The sequence below is a fragment of the Enhydra lutris genome, unplaced genomic scaffold, assembly GCF_002288905.1.
Source record: "Enhydra lutris kenyoni isolate GAN:26980312 unplaced genomic scaffold, ASM228890v2 scaffoldscaffold13, whole genome shotgun sequence".
In the NCBI taxonomy this organism is placed as follows: domain Eukaryota; kingdom Metazoa; phylum Chordata; class Mammalia; order Carnivora; family Mustelidae; genus Enhydra; species Enhydra lutris.
The window spans coordinates 22,374,637-22,394,336 of NW_019154097.1; the positions used below are offsets into that span (position 1 = coordinate 22,374,637).

General features: G+C 48.4%; 1 protein-coding gene across 1 annotated transcript in view; it reads left to right on the forward strand.

Annotated features, from left to right (window-relative positions):
- Positions 1-491: 491 nt before the first annotated feature.
- Positions 492-19,700, forward strand: part of LOC111146361 (pappalysin 1) — a 236,448-nt gene continuing 217,239 nt past the window's right edge. The window contains 2 exon segments of the mRNA XM_022501889.1: positions 492-662; positions 665-914. Of these exon segments, the coding sequence (XP_022357597.1) occupies positions 492-662; positions 665-914 (421 nt within the window).

Genomic DNA, 19,700 nt, shown 5'->3' on the forward strand with positions numbered 1-19,700 from the left:
TGAAGAAGGAGGGAGGGGAGGGGGGACTGAGGTGGGGGGAGAAGGGGGCTGTGGCTTGTGTTATAAAGGACGCAAAAAATAAATAAATTAGAGCATCTTTTGGGGGGAGGGAATTCAGCGGATCAGTGTCTTAGAGAAGCTTTTTTTTTTATTATTTTTTTGAAGAGCGAGAAATCATATAAAATAAAATGAAATAAAACAAGGAGGGAGGCAACCAGCTGTTAGAGGGGAAAAAAATAAGGCAGATAAAGGAGCGGGGAGAGAAATTAATTGCCAACCAGGAGGAGTTGGGCTGTATTTTTCAAAGGTGGGGGGAGTGGAGCACACACCTTGAGGAGGGAAGCGAGAAAGAAAAGAAAAAAGCAAGTGGAAGGGGGGGCTCGCCCAAGAAGGGTGAAGAAGCGAAGAAAGTCGAGGCGCCGAGGCTCCCAAAGCTGGCAGCTCCGGGCGGCGGTGCAGGGGCGAAGGGGGGGCGGGGGGGACCGTCGGACATGCGGCTCTGGAGTTGGGTGCTGCGCCTGGGGCTGCTGAGCGCCGCGCTGGGCTGCGGGCTGGCCGAGCGCCCCCGCCGGGCCCGGAGAGACCCGCGGGCCGGCCGCCCCCCGCGCCCCGCCGCCGGCCCGGCCACCTGCGCCACCCGGGCGGCCCGCGGCCGCCGCGCCTGCCTCCGCCGCCGCCGCCGCCGCCGCCGCCGGGCGGTGCCTGGGAAGCCGTGCGCGTCCCCCGGCGGCGGCAGCAGCGGGAGGCGAGGGGCGCCGCCGAGGAGCCGAGCCCGCCGAGCCGGGCGCTCTATTTCAGCGGGCGAGGCGAGCAGCTGCGCCTCCGGGCCGACCTCGAGCTGCCCCGGGACGCGTTCACGCTGCAAGTGTGGCTGCGAGCGGAGGGGGGCCAGAGGTCTCCGGCGGTGATCACAGGTAGGCGAGGGCGCCCCGGCGGGTGCCCGGGCTCGGGAGGCGGGCCGGTTGGGGGCTTGCGGGTGTGTCTGGGCGGGAGACTCCCTGGCCGGAGGCACCGAGGCACCCGGGAGAGCTGCGAGCCTCACTTTGCCCCATCTGCGGAATGGGCGCACTGGGAAAGCTTTTTGCCTAGCCCCTGGGGAGGAACTCAGGGAGTGCTCCTGGCGGCCCGAGACCGGGCTGGGGCACGCAGTGAGGGCTGGTCCCTGGGAAGCCTTGCGCCTGTACCTCGTATATTGTGTTCTAGATGGTCGGAGGGACCATCTCTGTTTGGGATGGAGGGGAGGGTGATCCAATAGGGATGCATGCGAAAAGAGGCCAGGGGATTATTGATTTCTTTGACTTTTTAAATGGAGGTGAGCCCCCCCCCCTTCATTTGGGCCCTTTACCCTGAAAGCCTGCAAGAACGGGGTTGTTGTGATCAGAAGGACTTAGAAGTCCTCCAAGTGCCCCAAAGTTGCTTTCTGCTTGATGCCTGCCTGTGGGATGCACCCCCTTCTCCCCTGCCTCAAACACACATGCACACACACACCCCGGCATCCCGTCCCCTGGCTTTTAAAGCCCGATGCCTATCACTCCCGGCTGGGGCAAGACCTTCCTAACGCACACCCAGCCGGTCTTCTCCAGGCACGGCCGCGAAACGGGGCGCTTTCCTCATTTGGGACTTTTACGAGCCCGTAATGAATTTGAGTTCTCCCTCTTCACCCTCCCCTTCCCTGTTCCACAGCAAAGCCCATAGTGAAACCGGACACTTTGCAAGGGTTGCAAACCTTAGAAATGCTCCAATATCCATTTTTCCCCCTTTAAATGAATCTGTGGCAATGCCTTTAATTCAACTGGGGGAGGGGGGCAAGGAGGGGTGGCGCTGGTGGAGAGAAGGAAAGTTTGCCTCTTCGGACTGAGACTGGGAGATTCCCTTCCTGCACAAACAATTTTGCCATGTCCTAGGACGTCTTAAAATGAGAGTAGGGGTTCCCCCTTTGCTGCAGCCAGGAAACATGTGGAGGCGGTTCGCGATCCCACCCCCTTACACACACACACACACTTTCTTCGAAGGGAAAGCTGTGAGTTCTTCCGGCAGTTCTGCCTCATTCTGTCTTGCTGTGGACTTTCTCAGACGTTGTGCTGACGCTCTTCTCCTTCCGTGAACCCCATTTCGGGGGACCCAAACTCTGCTGCTATACCAAGAATCTAGCCCCAAATCTCCCAGTCTCCCGATCCCAAACCGAGAGCAAGAAAGTCACTTTCCCCCACACCTGACGTCATCACATGCTATTTTTTTCTCTCTGACCCCCGCCCCCCAAGAAGGAGAGGGAAACTGAGCTCATTCACTGTTAGCTCCCAGGTCCTAGGCACCTGAAGTGGGGTATACTGTAGAATGGAGGGAAAGTGTTATTTATAATAATAACGATGGTGGTGATAACTCAGGGCTATATGATATGTTTACTTCTCTTTCGGAACATCGGAAAAGCATAGAGCCTGATGCTTGGAGAGGATGGGGAAAAAATGAGTAGATCTGATTTTTCCTGAGCTTTACCTGTCATGCTAGTGATTTGGAATGCTTTTCCTCCAGAGGGGAGGGCCCAGGGTTGTATAGGTATCATCAATGGAAAGATAGTAAATACGTTTGTTTTTTTTTTAATAATATATATATAACACCTGGGATTCCACAGGAGCCTGGCTTTATAAATGTCTATAATTCAGACAAGGAGCCTCTCTTCGCACACGTTCTCTTGAGCACTCATTCACTCTCTCATACAAAGATTGTGCAGTAAAATACTTTAATTGGATGGGGGACGTTAAGTTATTATTGCTTGTATAAAATGCCTGGCCCATTTTATGTGTGGAAATAACATTCCTCTCAAAATGCAAAAAAAAAAAAAAAAAGAAGAAGAAAGAAAGAAAGAGAGAAAGAGAGAAAGAGAGAAAGAATGGAAAGGCACTGCTCTCGTATAGTACCAGAAAGCCAGGAGCTTTTCTCCCGAGGATTCTGGTGGATTTTTTTTCCCTCCCCTCCTTGAGTCTGAGCCAGAGTTGGCGGTGTGTAAACACCTGGCCCTGAGCCAGAAAAGACTCATTCTGCGTATCCTCCACACGGTACAGACTGTTGGACTAAAAAGAACCTGCTTCTCCTTGAATTAAAAAGCAAACAAACAGAGGTTCTTTGCAGAAGCACTTTTTTTCGGCTCCTTCCTTCGTCCGTGTAAGTTCAGGCGGGGAGAGGCAGGGCCTAGGTGGGCAGCCCGGACGCCCGGTGCCCAGCCACGACCTCCGGCGCCCAGTTTGTCGCCTGACCTCTGCCAGCCACCTTTGGCTGGGCGTCGCCATCACTTTAGTAGGAATCCCTGGTCCCCTATCTTGAGAGAGCAGGCATCTCTCAGCGGGGAGCGCGCTGCTATTTCAGGCAGAGGGTTGCTGCGTTGCTTTCAGGCCAGGCCGCCTTACATCACTCTTTGCTGCGGGATTCAATTGGGTTTCGTAAAGGTCTAATTTTACGGTGCTGTTAACCGGGTCTGTCGTCTGGCAGAGGCAGGCCTTGCCGCTCCTGGTAGGCGGGCTGTGCTCCCAGATCCGCCCGGGATGCTATTTCTGCGCCGGTTCAAACTTCACTGACACCAGTTCAGACAGGCGTGCTCCGGAGAGGCAGGGGGAAGGAGGGAAGGAGCAGCGTGCTTCTGAAGCCCAGAAAACATGCTTTTTATTTTTCCAAAAGGGAAGAACAAAATATATATATGTATATATATATATATATATATACACATATATATATTAAGAAATAAAAAGGGAAAAGCTGATGCAGGCAAAAACAAAGTCAAAGTTAGAAAGTGCTTGTGTCCAGGCTTCTCCCGTGGGCCCCCCAATGATGGAGGGTCTTGAGAATTGAAGAATCCTTTAAGACTACAGGGAAAGTGGTCCTCAGGGGTTACACACACACGCGCGCGCACCCCAGTTCTCTCTGTAGTCAGGTAGGGAGACAGGGATGGGAGGGAGGGGTGCTGCTGGCTGACACAGCTCCTGGATGGCAGGAAATGGGCTTTAATCTTAGGCGCATGGCCTTCCAGGGCCTTCCCGCCCCCCACGGCGGAGAAAACATGTCTAGTAAACAGCATCACCTCTTCTCCTTCCCCGACCCACCACCCAGGCCCAGCCTTGCCTTCACGCACAGCCGTTTGGGCTCCCTTTCAAGTCCAGGATGGGGGGCTTTCTTCCACACTCCTTTGCTTTTGTCCCATAGCAGGCAGGATCCAGACCCCTGCCCCTTATCCCCAAAGCCCCCCCCCCCAAAACCCTCCAGTCCAAAGAAAGAGAAAGGAGAAGAAAAAGAAAACAATAGACTCAATTTGCTCCATCGAGCAGAGGCCCGGAGCAGCCGTTAATCTTGTTAAAGTTTCTCCTGACGTGTTAGATAAGTGAAATGTGGACCCCACAAGTGGTGCCCTCCTCCCACCCCATCCCTTCCTGATCCAGAATTCCTGCTCTGAAGGCGAAAGGGATTTACCTGAATCCTGTCCAGCACCTCTGCTCGCGACACTTTTTTTCTTTTGTTCCAAATGCTGGGCTGTTGAGTTTGCTGGCTAGTTAGAGGAATCTTTTTATTTCCTCCCTCCTATAGCTCCCACTTCCTATGACCCCCCCAACCCCCCCAAAAAGAGTGCCTGAAGTTTCCCCACTTCAGAAGTGCTGGAACAGGGACGGCTGGGTTTCAGGGAGTCCCTCTATTAATACGGCTCTCCCCCAGACTGTCGTAGTTACATGCAGGGTCTAGAATATTCCAAGGGCTAGAAGCCAGTTTCAGCCGTCAGGTTACCTACATGAGAATCCACCTCTGCCCCAAACTGGCTGGGTGACCTGAGACAAGCTAGTTGACTCCCCTGGGCTTGAGCTTCATCTACAAGGTGAGGATAGCACAAGTACCTGCTCATTAAATGAGCTCACGCAGGGAGAGAGCTCAGCACTGGACTTTGGTGGATCGTAAGTTCTCCATAAACTTCCCTCTTACTATTGGACGTGATTTCCCAGAGCTCAGTCTTACCCTTATGGACTGAGGACACCGAAAGGCAGGAAGGAAAGCAGCTCTTCCTGGATGCCTCCGAGGGGCCACACACAGCAGAGGTGACTTAGTGCACAGACCCACAGGCTGTCAGGGAGGCAGAGCCCAAATGTGAACTTGAGTTTTAATCATCCGTTCCCTCTTCAGCAGTGTTTCTGGCGAGAGAAGAAACAACTCACCTTCCCTTCTTTAGCCCTGCTGCAGAATGTCCCCATTCCTTTCTGCGTTTCTGGGTGCTGACCATGCCCCTACAGATTTAAGAGGATAGAAAATGAGTCTAAGTCTCATGGGGAACCCTGGCTTTGACCTAGCAAGTCTGTTTCTCCTTTCGCGCCAGATTAGGCAGACTGGCCTTGGACTATCTGTTGCCGGTTCCCCGCCGTGTGATTTGAATTCGGTCATTTTTTTCAGCTCGCTATCCTTTCGTTTCCTCATCTGTAAAATGGGAATAGTGATCCCGGGACACTGTAGTGAAGTAAACATGCAGAAAGTACCTGGCACAGTATCAGCTCCTATTAGGGACTCGGTCAACGGTGACGGGATCCAGTAAGTAACCACATTCCCTTTTCCAGTTTGCTAACTTGGCCTTCTGGAAGCTGGGCCTGTTTGCACTGTTAGGGTGTCCCCTCTGGAGTTACAGGGGAGCTTATCTAGAGTAGACCCTGTATCTCAGGGGACAGTTAGACAACCCCCCCCTCAAAATCCCTTCCTTGCACTTTCATTTCCTCTTCTTTGACCTACTTGGATGACCCCTTGGTGGTAAGAGCCAGAGGAAGTCTAGAACCACTGGACCAATGAATAAGAAAACCAGTTAGCACTGAAGAGAGTGTGCACCCTGGGGAACAAAAGGCAGACAGTGGTCATAGTGAGGTCCAGGTCACAGATCTACTGTCACATGCCTTTCGCTCCTTCCCCGGACGCCCTCAACTTCCCCTTTCCCCAAGCAGCCATTCACGTGGCCGGCTGGGGTGACAGAGTCTGCATCACCCTTGCTCCTCTGCAGGGAGGAGAGCAAACTTGAGGCTTAGAGGTGTGCAGCTTGGGAATGCGGGTCGTACGCTGTCAGCCTAGCATGGACCGGGACAGGCAGCTCATTGTGCAGCAGGGAAACTGAGGGCCAGGGTTATACAGGGGCTAAGAATTAAACTATATTCACAAACTCTGCCTTCTCAAAGGGGCCTGGGAGACCATATCATCCAGTAGTTCACAACCCTGGCAACACTTGGAATTATTAACCTTTCAAACATCCCAATGCCCGGGCCATATCCCAGGGATGCTGATGTCAGGGGTGTGGGGTTGGCCTGGGTGCTGGTGTATTTCAAAGCCTTCTCAGGTAACTTGGAAGGACCACCAGTGGGGAGAATCACTGATCCAGTTCAATGTCTCCTTGCTCTGCAGGAGGGGAAACTGAGGCCCAAAGTGGAAGTAGCATTTTCCAATTACTGAGCTGGTTGGTGGCTAAGACCTTAGAGAATTTAGAGACTGAGTTGCCAAACGCCAGAAAGGACCCTTCCTTCATTTGCAGTTCCCCTCCCCAATCCCCTGGGTGCCATGGCCCTGACATTCTTGTGTGTGAAACTACACTCTCTCCATCAGAGGTCACCTCTAAAGTGCTAACACACCTGTAGGGAGGTAATACTGAGTTCTGTGCATTTGATTTTAAATGAAACTCCCCAGGTGGTTGGGAGGGGAGCCTGGCTGAGAAGGAAGGGAAGCTCATTTCCAAGGCGTTCTCCACTTTGCGCTGGGCTAGTTCCATAGGAAGGAGTATGTTCCTTTTTTTTCAGAGCCTCGCCTTTGAGACTACTCTGAAACCAGTACTGGCTGTAGTTGTCTCAAGGAAGAGGAGGGAGGATCCCTAAGTGTGCTGGGTAGGAGGACCCCATTGACAGCTGGCTTGTGCCTTGTGGACCTAAGGCCAAGGGTTCAGGAATCCAGCAAGTGCCTGTCTCCTCACTCAGCTGGTCCCCTTCCCTTCTCTCACTGATCCTGTCTCTTCTTGCTGCACAAAGGCTCTGCTTCATGCCTTGATGCACTTACTGGAAATACTTAACTGAGGACTGACCTGTGGATCTTGGCCCCTTGGCTCCTTTGAAGTCCTGAAATGGGGCCTCGGGAGCTCTGAGTTCAAGTACCGGTTTGGCCTCCTGAGCTGTGGGACCAGGGCTCAGGGGACAGAATTTCCGGTGTGGTTACATTCAACATCCCCCTGTCACGGGTTGTCACAGAAGACCCAGTGAGACAGTGGTGGCAGAAGCTCTTGGCCAAGATCAGAACCTGGTCCACATGTCTGCAGGAGGAGGAGGGGCTGGAAGATGAGAGAAATGAGGAATTTGTGCAATCCAGGTCATTCCTGGGAAGGCGCCTTCATTATCCTCATTCACACTGCAGATGATAAATAGTGATCGAGTTAGCAGATCTTTTCATACCTGTGATCTCACAGGAGCCCTTTGACGTTGGGCCTTCACAGGTCCACGGAATCCTACTGCTTACTTGCTGCGTGACCTTGACAACTGCTCATTGGGCCTCCGTTTTCTCAGGGTGCACAACGCAGGGCTGGGATAGAACAGGAGCTTTCAAACTGTGCCCCACAATCTTAGGGATCCCCTGCGGAGATGCTGAAGGGCAGGTTTCTGCCCCTGCCCTCCCACTTTCCCTTTAGATTATTCTGTGTAAACTGTGCACTTCTACAAGATTCCATTTGAAGGAATGGAACAGAGTTGAATGGACGGGGAATGACATGGAAGAATTATTGTTAGTTCTGTTCATGTGTGACAACGGTAACGTTATTATGTATACTTAAGGCCCCTAATCAGTTAGAAATGCATCCTGAAGTATTAAGGGTTAAACTACGTTATATCTGTTTTGTTTAAAATGCTCCAGAATGACCCAACCCCCCTCCCCTCAAAAAAAGGTATGGTGGGTGTGCTGGACGAAAGGAGATAAGCAGACTGATAACAATTGTTGAGAATAGGTGATAGAAACGATGGGCTTCAGCACATTTTTCGTGTGTCCCTCCAGGTGTGGTTAAGGATTTCCATAATAAAAAGTTAAAAATAAATTAAGAGTTTGACTGCTGTAGGAGGTGTTGAAAGTCTTAGATCCTTGCGTGTTCTGTGAGCTGATAGGTGTCCCAGTACTGAGGTGCCAGCTTGGGGAGGGTCAGGGACACTCCCAAGGTCACACAGAAGTCAAATGGAAGTCCAGGTGCAGTCCAGACTTTGGACACGAGGAACTCCCTCTGCCCTCCTCTCTGCACTCTTGTGAGCTCAGGTGGCTGACCATCCTGGGAGAGCTCAAGGGGGGGCTTCCCAGGTACCTCTAGGAGGGGCCGCTGGAGCCCTGCTGGGCGGTAAGAAGCTTCTGAGTGAGGACATTCTTGGTTGTGTGGAACCATCTCACACACTGGGAAGCATTTAGCATCTTGATACCATGCCCAAGAATCCCCCAGGCTCTGCAAGTCGTTGTGACAAATCCAAAGCATCTTGCGACAACACACACGCATACACACAAACACACACATTTCCACATATTCCTATTTCTCACTTTTCTGGCTCCTCATTTCTCTCCATCTCCAACTGCCCTGGGAACCTTCTAGAAACTCCTCGAGATCTGGGGGAATGACCTACCTCTATCAAATCTCAGGAGAAGTTGACACTATCACGAAATAGGGGAAAGGAGCCTGAATTTACCAAGGCAGTATTTTGTAGTGTTTGATCAGAGGATGCCAGAGTAAGGTGGCCTGAGTTTGATTTCCTGACTCCCACCTGCTAGATGCATAACTTTGGGCAAGTTACTTAATATCGCCAAGCTTCACTTTTCCCATCGGTGAAATGCGGATAACACTGGCTCCTACTTCATGGGGTTGTTTTGAAGATTAACTGAGCCTCCATGTGGAAAATGCTTAGTAATGGAATCTAGACCGTGGGTAAGCACAGTAAACGTTAACTCATGTTGGTGTTATGTGTGACCAACCCTTGCCACCTTGCCACACTTTAGTTCTAATTCTCTCAATAACTCTGAGTTGGACAGGCTTATCTCCTTTGGCAGAGCCTGGGATTGCCTTTCCCTTTCTTACCAAGCGGGAAAGATATGTTACTCTCAGTCTTAACATCAAACAGAAAGTTAAGTGAAAGGCAAAACTGTAAACACTCTATTGTTTCATATTATGAAAGCATGTGTCCTCCTTGTAGAGAGTCTAAGGAATACAGATCAAAACAAGGGACACAGTAAGAATGTGTCCATCCCCTGCCCAGACATCAATCAGCAAATCGTTATTGAGTTCTTGTTACATGCCAGGTTCCATGTGGGGCCCTGAATCCAGAGCACTGAGCATATGAGGAAGATATCCCTGCTCTCAAGAAGTTTGTGTTCAGGGATGGGGGAAGGAGGTGGACACAGAGTGTAAAAGAGTGAGTGACTATATCACACATTGACCTGCTCGTGAAGGAAAACAGAGAAGGAAGCCTGGGGCACATTGTAGGAGTGGGGTTACAGGAGGAGTGAGATTTAGTTGGGTGGTCAGGGGAGACGGTAATGAGAAGTGGCATTGGGGAAGTCTTGAGTAGACAGACCCAAGGCTATCTAGAGAAGACCACGGTGTAATGGAGAAGGAAGAGCCATGGGCTAGGAGCTAGAAGGTGTCAGTTCTAGACCTGCCCAGTCATGAGCTCACTGTGTGACTTTGGACCAGTCACTTTCCCTCTGGGGGGCCAATTTTCCTCATCTGTACAGTTGGAGTAGGGATGAATTTATCTTTGCCATAGAGACCCTCCTAGCAGAGATCTTGTAGGCTTCTATAATCCTAATCAGGACTGATCTAAGACAAAACTGTAAACTTGGCAATAATTCCAATTTTCTTCCTGGTTTTGGTGCATTTTCCTCCACTAGGTGGTGCCTATCCCCCTTAAGGCCCTGGTGCCCACACACTTTCTGCTTCCTCGCCCCTGGCAATACTCAGTCTTAAAAAATGACCTGGTATTCCTTCTTGCTAAGGTTTCATTGACTGACAACAACTTAGAAGGTTGCTCTTCCATGGTCATATGTGCACTTTGATGTGTCCCCAGAAAGCTTTATATCAAAAAGCAAAGTACTGATGGGTAGAATTTTAGTCAAAGACTGACTAAAGACATTATTTAGGTAATATTGGTACTTCCGAATAGCTGGAAGGCATCTCAGTCATTTTGCTAATAATCACTGCCACAAATACCCAAAAACTCACTGAGTCACCTTTCCAGTGGTCACTTACGTGGCTCATGGTTAAATTATTCACATTTCATAATTTCTTCCTATGTGAAAGCCATTTCAGGCAAGTTCCTGGGCATCATGGTGGCTACTGACCTGTTAGTCTTGCTTATCATGTTAATCAGATTATTCCATGAAGTGAAATACTAAAACTCTGTGCTCCGTGACCGTCTGTTAGCCTGCTTTCCTTCTGTGAGTCCCCAGCTGTCATTGATGAAGTACCTCTTATTCCTTCTTGTCCCCCTGCTTCCTCTCTCTCTTTCTCTTCCACACACCTAATGCAGTTTCTTTGTCCACTTAGATTTTTCTTAAACAAGAAAAATAGCATTTGTTTTTCAATATTATTTGCTACAGACCCAGGGTTCATGGGACCTAGAAGAGTAGAAGTGACACTCTTTCAGTTTTAGAGAACCAGAAAAGGTCTCAGGTTCCAATTCATTTGGAGGAAACAGAGACAGTGAGTCTAGAAGGTGGGAGGTCACAGCTTGGCACCCATGGATGTAATTATGGGGAGTATGTCTAGTCTTTTGCCTTCAAGAAACTCATGGTCTAGTGTGGACCTGTCTCCTTGGTCATCAAGAAATTACTTCCGTATCTGTCCCATTCCATCTTAATTCCTGTTGCTCTGTCAACATGAAATTTGGCTGGGTAGAATATGACCATATGTGTTCGTAAGAACACATGTGACGTAGATATTTCAGCTACAAAGGCTGATTTTTTAAAAAATGGAAAATGATATGATAACAGGTCAGTCAGGTACAAGATGGCCTTGTAAGAGATGCAAAATTCTTGGGAAGAGAACCCAAGAAATGAATCCAGACTATACTGTTTTGTGAACTAACGATTGAGGTAGTCCCCAAAACCAAGGTTGGTGAGTCAGAAGGATACATCAAAGTCATTCTTTCCTTAGATGAGAAGCTGAGAGTAGGTAGGGGAAAGACTGGTCCAAATCAGTGGGCAAGCTGGGTAAGGTCCTCTGTCCTCTGAGTCTTAGGCCAGGTCTCTGTCAGCTTGTCCCCTGACTTTGCATCCTTTCCCATCAAATAATCACCATCTCTCTGCCAATGAGCATCATTTATCTGCAGGCTCTTCTGGGGTCCAGACTCCTAGATTCACTGGACATATTAACATGCTCTTCCAACTCAACATGTCCAAAGCTGAATTATCGTTTCTCCAAAATTCCTTGTGTTCTAGTCTGGCGTCACCCACTCTAGATAGATCACCCACCATACTCGGTCGTCCATTTCAGTTTTTCCTACCTCCTTAATGTTTTTATAGCCAACCTTCCCTCTTCCTGGCTTAGATCTCCCTGCACCTTTTGCCTTGACTCTTTCCCTAGTATTGTAATGCCTGCCTCTCTGAGCCTCAATTTCCGCTCTTCACCCCTTCAGTCTGTCCCCCATCATCCAACAATGTTTCCCAAAATGTGAATCTCTAGCTAGAGGCCCTTTGATAGCATTGGCATTATCTGCAATCCACCCCAGATACCCTAAGCTTTTCCCCCAACATCATTTTCTTTAGTTGGTGTGTTTCCTATATTCCCTTGAGCCATTTTGCAGACTTCTTCTGCCTCTACAGGGTCCTGCTCAAGGTTTTCTTCTTCTGCGAAACCCTCCCTGACTCTTCCCCACCTCTAATCCACCCGTCCCCGCTGTACCCTCTGCACACATATACTAAAACACCTACAGTTCTTTATTATATTGAATTGTGTGCCTATTTGGGGATATCGCAACGTCTCCACTGCCTAGCACAGCCTCTGGCTTATAAAGGCACTATGTGCATTTCTGTTTAACGAATGCACAACTGGATTGGAAAACCAGCTACATGTCTAAAGATTCCGAGAGAGAGCTCGGGAACCTCAGGCATGTTGCATTACGTAACCGAAGCACATGACCTAACCCGTGCGTCATACTCAAAAACATTACACAGTGGTTAATTCCATTTCCCCTTGAGCAAAGCAGTCAGAAGGGAAAAGAAATCTGGCCTTTCAAAACAGAGGGGGGAGGGGACAGTGCATTTCAATGCCTCCTCAACTCACATTTCGTCTTCTCTAATCCAAGCCACATTTTAGCCTTGGTCTTCCCCCTCTCAGCCCCTCGCCTGTTTGCAAAGGATTTGTTTTGTGTGTGCACCGCAGCCCATAATCCCGAGCTTTGCTCTCCTCTCAGATTTCCCCCTCTCCCCCTTATCAGGTTCTTACTGGGCCTTGAGTACCCTGGAAGTCATATCTGTTGCCTGGGTTTTCATCCATTTCCCTCCTTTCTGATGGGAGGACCTTTCCATCTGCTTCCCTTGATCTTGTGAGACCTTGTGGTGGCCTCAGGATCTGGAATCCTCTATCTGCTGTTTGTATACCCTTGGGAGAAAGTACACATTCTCAGCGGTAAGAACAGTAATAAAAGCAGCAAGCTTATAATGAGCACTTACTATATGCTGGCCTGTGCTGAGTGCTACATTCGGAACACTCTGAATTCGGTTGAGAGAGTTACAGGACTTGCTCAAGTCCCCACAGTTAAAGGGTGGTGGGACTAGGGTTCAAACTCAGGCCAGTTTAATTTTATCTTTATCCACAGGCTTAGAGCATGGCGTGGAACACAGTTGTTGTCCAGTAAATGTTCCATGAGAGGGTAGATACATGCATGGATACATGGATGGAGGAAGGAAGGAAAGAAGGAACGACCCAAAGGGGTGCCCCTAGTGACTAACGAAAACATTTCAAGATTGACTGTAGAATGAAAAGGGCAGGAATGAAGGGTGGCAGAGATGGAAGGAGAATCTGAATGAACATTGTAAGGTTTCAAAGACAGTGGCTAAGAAATCTCTTTGGGATACAAAATATATTTTATTTGCAGGTGACTTTTGAACAAAAGGCCATTGGCATCCATGAGAGCATTTCTCACCTATAAGTAGTCTGCTGGGAAATAGACAGTGACTTCAAGGCTGCTCCCTGCCAAAAACTTTTCTGAACCCCTTGTTTGGGAATCACATAGCTTAGGTCCTTTCCCCAAGCTCTGCTCGACAGAGACCCACTGTCGCCCTCCGAGGAGCGACCTGGTGCACCCTGAGCTGAATCTGGGCTGTATGCAGGTGATCGTGCTACATGAACTATGGGGTTCTGAGTAGGAGAATGACCCTGGAGTGGCACGGCTGATTTTGTGGTATGTTCTCACTGGAGCCGATTAAGACTCTCAGGATGACGCCTTTATAGAACAGTCCCACTGGACCGATAAGATCTGATCCGCTAAAAACAAACACCGCCTCTGGTTCATCCCTTTCGCAGTGACAATTACATTCTGCTTTATCAAATGTGCTCAATATACAGATGGAGAAACTGAGGTCCAGGCACGGTAACTTGACAAATTAAGCTGATTTGATTAATGCAAGGCAGCAATTGGCAGCAAAATCATAACTATAATTCAGATCTCTTGATGTTCAGATCAGTGCTCCCTGCACTGGATCACTTTAATTTCCTTTTCAGGAATGGTGGGGGTGGGAAGGATGACAGTTACATCTGTGGGTTCACGATAGCGACACATTAGAAAACATCATACAGCTGTTTGGTTACTTAAGCACTTCTTACATGCCAGGCTCTGTCCTCAGCATTTTAAGAGGTTCAGTAGAAAATGGCAATTTATTATAAGTAAACCAACCAACCTTCCTGCCTGCCTTCCTTCTGTGCACCTATCCATCCATCCATCCATCCATCCATCCATCCATCCATCCAACCATCCATCCATCCAACTATCCAACCATCCATCCATCCATCCATCCATCCATCCATCCATCCATCCAACCAAACATCCATCCATCCATCCATCCATCCATCCATCCATCCATCCATCCAAACATCATCCATCCATCCATCCATCCATCCATCCATCCGTCCATCCATTCATCCAACCATCCATCCATCCATCCGTCCATCCACCCATCCATCCATCCAACCGAACATCCATCCATCCATCTATCCAACCATCCAACCAATCATCAATGGATGGTTGTTGAGCACCCTTTAGTCTCTGTATATTATACATTGAACCAAGAGGGAGGGACTAAAAAGAAGTACAGGGAGGGCACAGTTCCATCCCTTGAGGAGCTCCCAGTCATAGCGGCGGAAGCAGACTGGTAAACAGATACATAACATCATGGTAACTGCTATAATGAAGCAATTAATAGCGTCCTGGGGAAGCAGAGAGGCAGAAACACTGTGTTCTTGAACACACATGTTTATTACAGGGCTAGAAAGTGCTCTGTGCTTCAGAGGCCTACGAGGCCCCTTCCACCTGGAAGGGGCAGAGACTTTCTCGTGAAGTAGATGGCATGTCTGTGTACGTGGAGTGTGTGCTTTGCCTTGCATGTGGGTCTGTCATGGATGCCATTTTAGATGTAAAACCTTAAATCAAATTAGAACAATAAGCACTTTTTGATTCGTGTCTCAGCTGAAGACATTGGCCCGGAGCAGCTTTGAGGAGCAGGACACTAGGAAATGATTAGACAATTCCATCCATCACCATCCAAATCAAGTCTAACAGCCCCTTACATCCGCCCCTCATCGCATTTATCACTCAGTTGTGTTTGCCTTCATATATGTCTGTCTCTCCCCTTCTCTCCCCAAGCTCCTTAGGGGCAGAGACCATTTCTGTCTTCGTCTCTGTTTATTTCTTGCTTTAGCACAGCACCAGCCCCACCCACCCATGCTCAGAACACTTTGTCGAGTGGACTGGAAATGGCTCCCAATACGGGAGAAGATGGGGTGACTGGAAGTGGGTGCTGTGAAGGAAAGGAGCTTTGAGAAATGACCTCACGCGCCCTTGTAAGGGCCAAGCAGTGAAGGCAAACATGTTTGAATGGCACCAGCCTTTAGGTATTCCCTCATCTGTCTGGGCTGACCAGTTACCTGTGTGTGTTCTTCCCACCCTTCCCTACCATTCTGTCTCCCTTTCTGTGTGCTGAGCCAGCATACCATTCTGTTAGCTTGAAGGGCTTTTCCCCATGGTTTCCTGTCAGCTTCTCCATCCCTGGAGAGGGACGGAACTGTGTGGGATGTGCCCGTGCTCCTCCTGCGACCCTCACCTGTGCTTTGGAGAGCTCTGTGATGGCAGGAATCATATCTGCTGTGCTCAGGGCACCTTCCCAGGGCCTGGCACATGGCAGCAGTTCAATAAGTATTTGTGGCGAGATTTTTGGATGTGTAAATGATGTGAATCGAGAACACATCTGGGCCAGTTCCCTCAGGTCTGAGAGGAAGAATCAGGTGTCCGGATGGGGCAAGAAAATTATCCCATGTTCTGTGCCAAATTAGAGCAGAGGAGCAGTCGAGCCCAATTTTCCTGACCATCCCTTCCATCCTGTCATATTTTGCTGGTATTTGAGCTTGGCCCTCCGGAACTTGGTCACACAAGTTTCAGACCCTGCAGTTGGATAGGACCCAAACTATCCTTTTATGCCTGAGAAGTCTGAAGCCCAAAGAGGGGGAGAGATTTGCCTAGGGTCCCACAGCTGTGGTAGTGATAACACCAAAGCTTCCAGAAAACCTCTGTGTATTGCCACATAATCTACCAATATAGAGTATGTGCTTGACGCTGTTAAAGATACAGTAGTGAGTAAAATAGAGCAGGTCCTTGCCCTCATAGACTTTATACAATTGTAAGGTCTTGTATATTAACAATGGTCAGTGATGAAAGTGGGTCATTAGAGAAGACTGGAGTAGCGGGACTTTGGTTTAGGTGGTCAGGCAGATGTTTGAATAACAGATGAGAAGGAAGTAAGCCATATGAAAAGATAAATTAAGACAGTTCCAGAGAGAGGGGGAGAACACAGCTAGCAGGCAGACCATGAGGCAGGGCAAGCCAAGGATGCTGAGGGAACAGGTGTGTAAGCCACTGGGAAACAGGTGTCCGTGGCTTGAGGCAGTGCAGGTCATGGAATCTGGATTATAATCCAGATGAACTAGGGAGTTACAGGATATGGTGATCACTCTAACCTTGAAGTAGAGAATAAATGACATGAGGCCAAGAGTAGAATCCCAGTTATATCACGATCAAGGTGTACATTGATTATCAGTTGTATTATTTTAGTAATGACTTAGTATTTTGGTTAATATCATTGCCATGCATTTCCTTGCTAATACCATTCCCAATTAAAATATCTAAATAGCACTGATATCTTAGATCAACAGAGAAGCAGGGTTTTCTTGAACCATCTGGGAGAACTTGGACAGATTTGTGAACCCTGAGACATTTTCTGTAAAAATTTGAAGGCGTGCACATTTTTCTGGGGAGAGGTTGTCATCAGTTTCATAAAGGGGTTTACGGTGCCCAAATGATGACTTAAATGACTAATAGCAGGGGACACATGAGGTCATTTTCTGAAACCTGTACCCAGCTCTAAAATCTGAACACTCCAGAATATCTGTGAAAATGAGAATGTTGATGTTGAGTTGTCATATCAGACTGAGGAATTGCACTTTCCTTCATCTGTATCCTTATTGGTGTAAGTAGAATTTAGGGCTTTTTTTTCCTCGGAGAAGAAGTTAGTCTATTCCTTCGAAATATAATCTACAACTGTGTTTATTCAAACTCTCGTCTGAGTTTCTCTGAGTTTTAAAATAGGCAAGCACACTTCAAATGTAGCCTGAGGTGGTCCTAACTAATTATTCATTGTGGACTTCACCCATGAGTCTGCAAATCCAAATATCCACCCCCCTTCCGTCCATGCATCCGTCCATGAATCCATCAATCCATCCACCCACCCCCCTTCCTCCCTCCTTCTTTTCCTCCCATCTGTGCAGCCATGTATTCAACCACTCACCCAACCATCTACCCACCTCCCTTCTTCCCATCCGTCCATCCATCCATTCCCCCTCCCTTTCATCCCTCTAACCTTCCATCTGTCCATACCCTCCTCCATCTACCCTTCTACCTGTGTAATCTTCCATGTACCAGGCTGTGTGCTAGGGCTGGGGCAAGAGTTAGAAGACTCCAGTTCTTGCTCTTAGGCCACTCTGAGTCCTTGAGGGGGAAAAAAAAAAATCCCCCGAGATACCTCCAGAGAGTCCTTTGCTTCTACTGGACTACAATTTGAAAACTGCACTTTAGCAGTTGAAAACGACTTTGAAAAAACTCAGCTGCTCTGCTTGCATAGTTACATAATTATAAGTATTCCCAGTCGTGCTCCGGATCTGCTTCTAAACTATTGGAGGCTCCTTTATCAACACTAATATTTTAGATCAATAACAGCTTCCACCCATAGGTCAGCAGGTAGTGGAAAACCAATAGAGAATGTGCAGTAGTGGCAGGAATCTTTGAAAAAGGGCAGGCTTCATAAGGGGGACAGAGAAGGGAGCTGCCAGTCACTTCGTGCCTGGGACTCTATTTGCCCACAACCCCCAGGGCTCTTGGATAGTGATTTTGAGCCTTCAGCCTCCGCGTGTGCCCCTGGACGCATGAGGGAGCAGGAAGCCCTCGTGGCATGGGGTTGTTTCAGTTTCCGAAGCATTTTCGACATGTACCTATCATATTCCCACTCGCCTTGTAAAACAAGCATTCTCATTTAATACAGTGAGGTCTTTGTATTCTGAACAACAAACACATGCTCTAAGGCTCTCGGACACAACCTGCCTTTCTCTCCAACACCACCCCCCTCCCCATTCTGTCCGCCCTTACAAAGCCCAGTGTCAGCAGAAATATCTGTTTACAAACAAGGGCTCCAAGAGCACAGTATCAGGAGCTCAAGCGAACCTCTAAAATATGTCCCCAACTGTGCGCTTGGCATCTCTGTGAACAGTGTGTATCCCTGGCAGCCGCTTTCATGGAAGGCTTTTCTGCCTTTCCGTCTTTCCAACTGTCTTCGTGTCTGGCTTTCTCTTTCTCCTTCCGCTTATTCATTAAAACCATGAGGAGCCTGGACTAGAGAGGCAGTCAGATGCTGGCCCGGGCTTTGTGGATATCTGGAAAACAGAGCCCAGACAGGGAATGCTCACAAACGGCGAGACGAGCTCAGACACCTCTAGCCTGTAGTATCATCGGAAGCAGAAGCTGATTGAAGGAGGATTCTCAATGTGGATGTAATAGTCACGTGATCATGCAGTTCTAGGTCCTTTTTCAGGGAGTATCAGGGTTATCAGTGGCTAAAGGAACTTTTTTGCCTCTCTCTTGAACTTGAGTCTACCATAGCTCCCCATCACCTACACATAGTAAAGAGAATAGCTAATACAGTGAGCGTGTAATATGTGCCAGGTACTACTCTGAATACCTTCTGTGTTTTGTCTTTAGTCTTTGCAGTGACCCTCTGAAATAGATACTATTCCAGTGCTAGGGTTCCAGTTAAGGGAACTGAGGTACAGGGAGGTTAAGTGACCTGCCCAAGGTCACACAGCAAGTAAAAATTGCAGAATCAGTTCTTAGATTCCATGTTCTAGCTACTCCCCCACATACAATTCAGATCAAGTCTGAATTTCTTAGCCCCACATTCAGCTTCTTCCCTAAACATTGTTGCTTACTGTAACTTCTGCTTGTTCCTAATATCTCTGTTTCTCAAACTCGGCACTGTTGATGTCTTAGAACAGATAATTCTTTGTTGCAGGATGTTTGGTACTGTTGGACACTTAGCCTTGACCCACTAGATGCGGTAGCGGCCTCCACCCCCCCAGTTGTGATGATCAGAAATGTCTGCATAAGTATTACCAAATGTCCTCTGTGGGGCAAGATCTCTGCTGGTGAGAACCACTGACTTACATGGGTTTTTTTGATTAAAGAGAATGTGTTCCTAGAACACATAGCACCACCTCCACGCTTTTTCACATTTGGTTTTCCCCTTGACCTTTCAGTGTCCTTGGCCTCCTCCCCATCAGTCTTCTCTGTTGCAGAGTCTTTCGGTACCTCGGCATCTTTTATAGCTAGAGTGGAAATGCTAGCCTTTCTGGGTGACGGATCTGTTTTGTTTTTATACTTTTTTCTTTAAAAAATGTTCACCACCTCCAAACTTTCCATTTAAAATCTCCTAACGCTTGCACAGCAGTCTTGACTTAAAAACTCAATTCATTTCATGCGTTCAGTGATGTTTGTTGGGTCAGCCATGTGTCAGGTCCCAGACTAAGCACTCAGAGTATGAAGTCAAGGACATAGACTACCTGTATATGGGGCACTTAACGTGGTGAGCGAATATGAGCAGAAGGGAAAATTCAAGATAACTCTGTGCCTTCTCCCAGGGAAGAAGCTGGGGAAACAAAACCCCAGAAGGTTGATGGTATTTGATCAGCACCAGCCAGAGACCAAGCTCAAGGCTGAACTAGATCTTCCTGCACCTAGTGGAACAAAATTAAAATTCAGAGGTCCCAGGGAGATCTAACTACCATTTATCCTTCTAGAGCCTTAAAGAGGTCCCTTGGGTTCAATCATGAGGCACAATTTTCTGGTGGATATTAAAGCAGTAGGGGAAAAAAAACCACA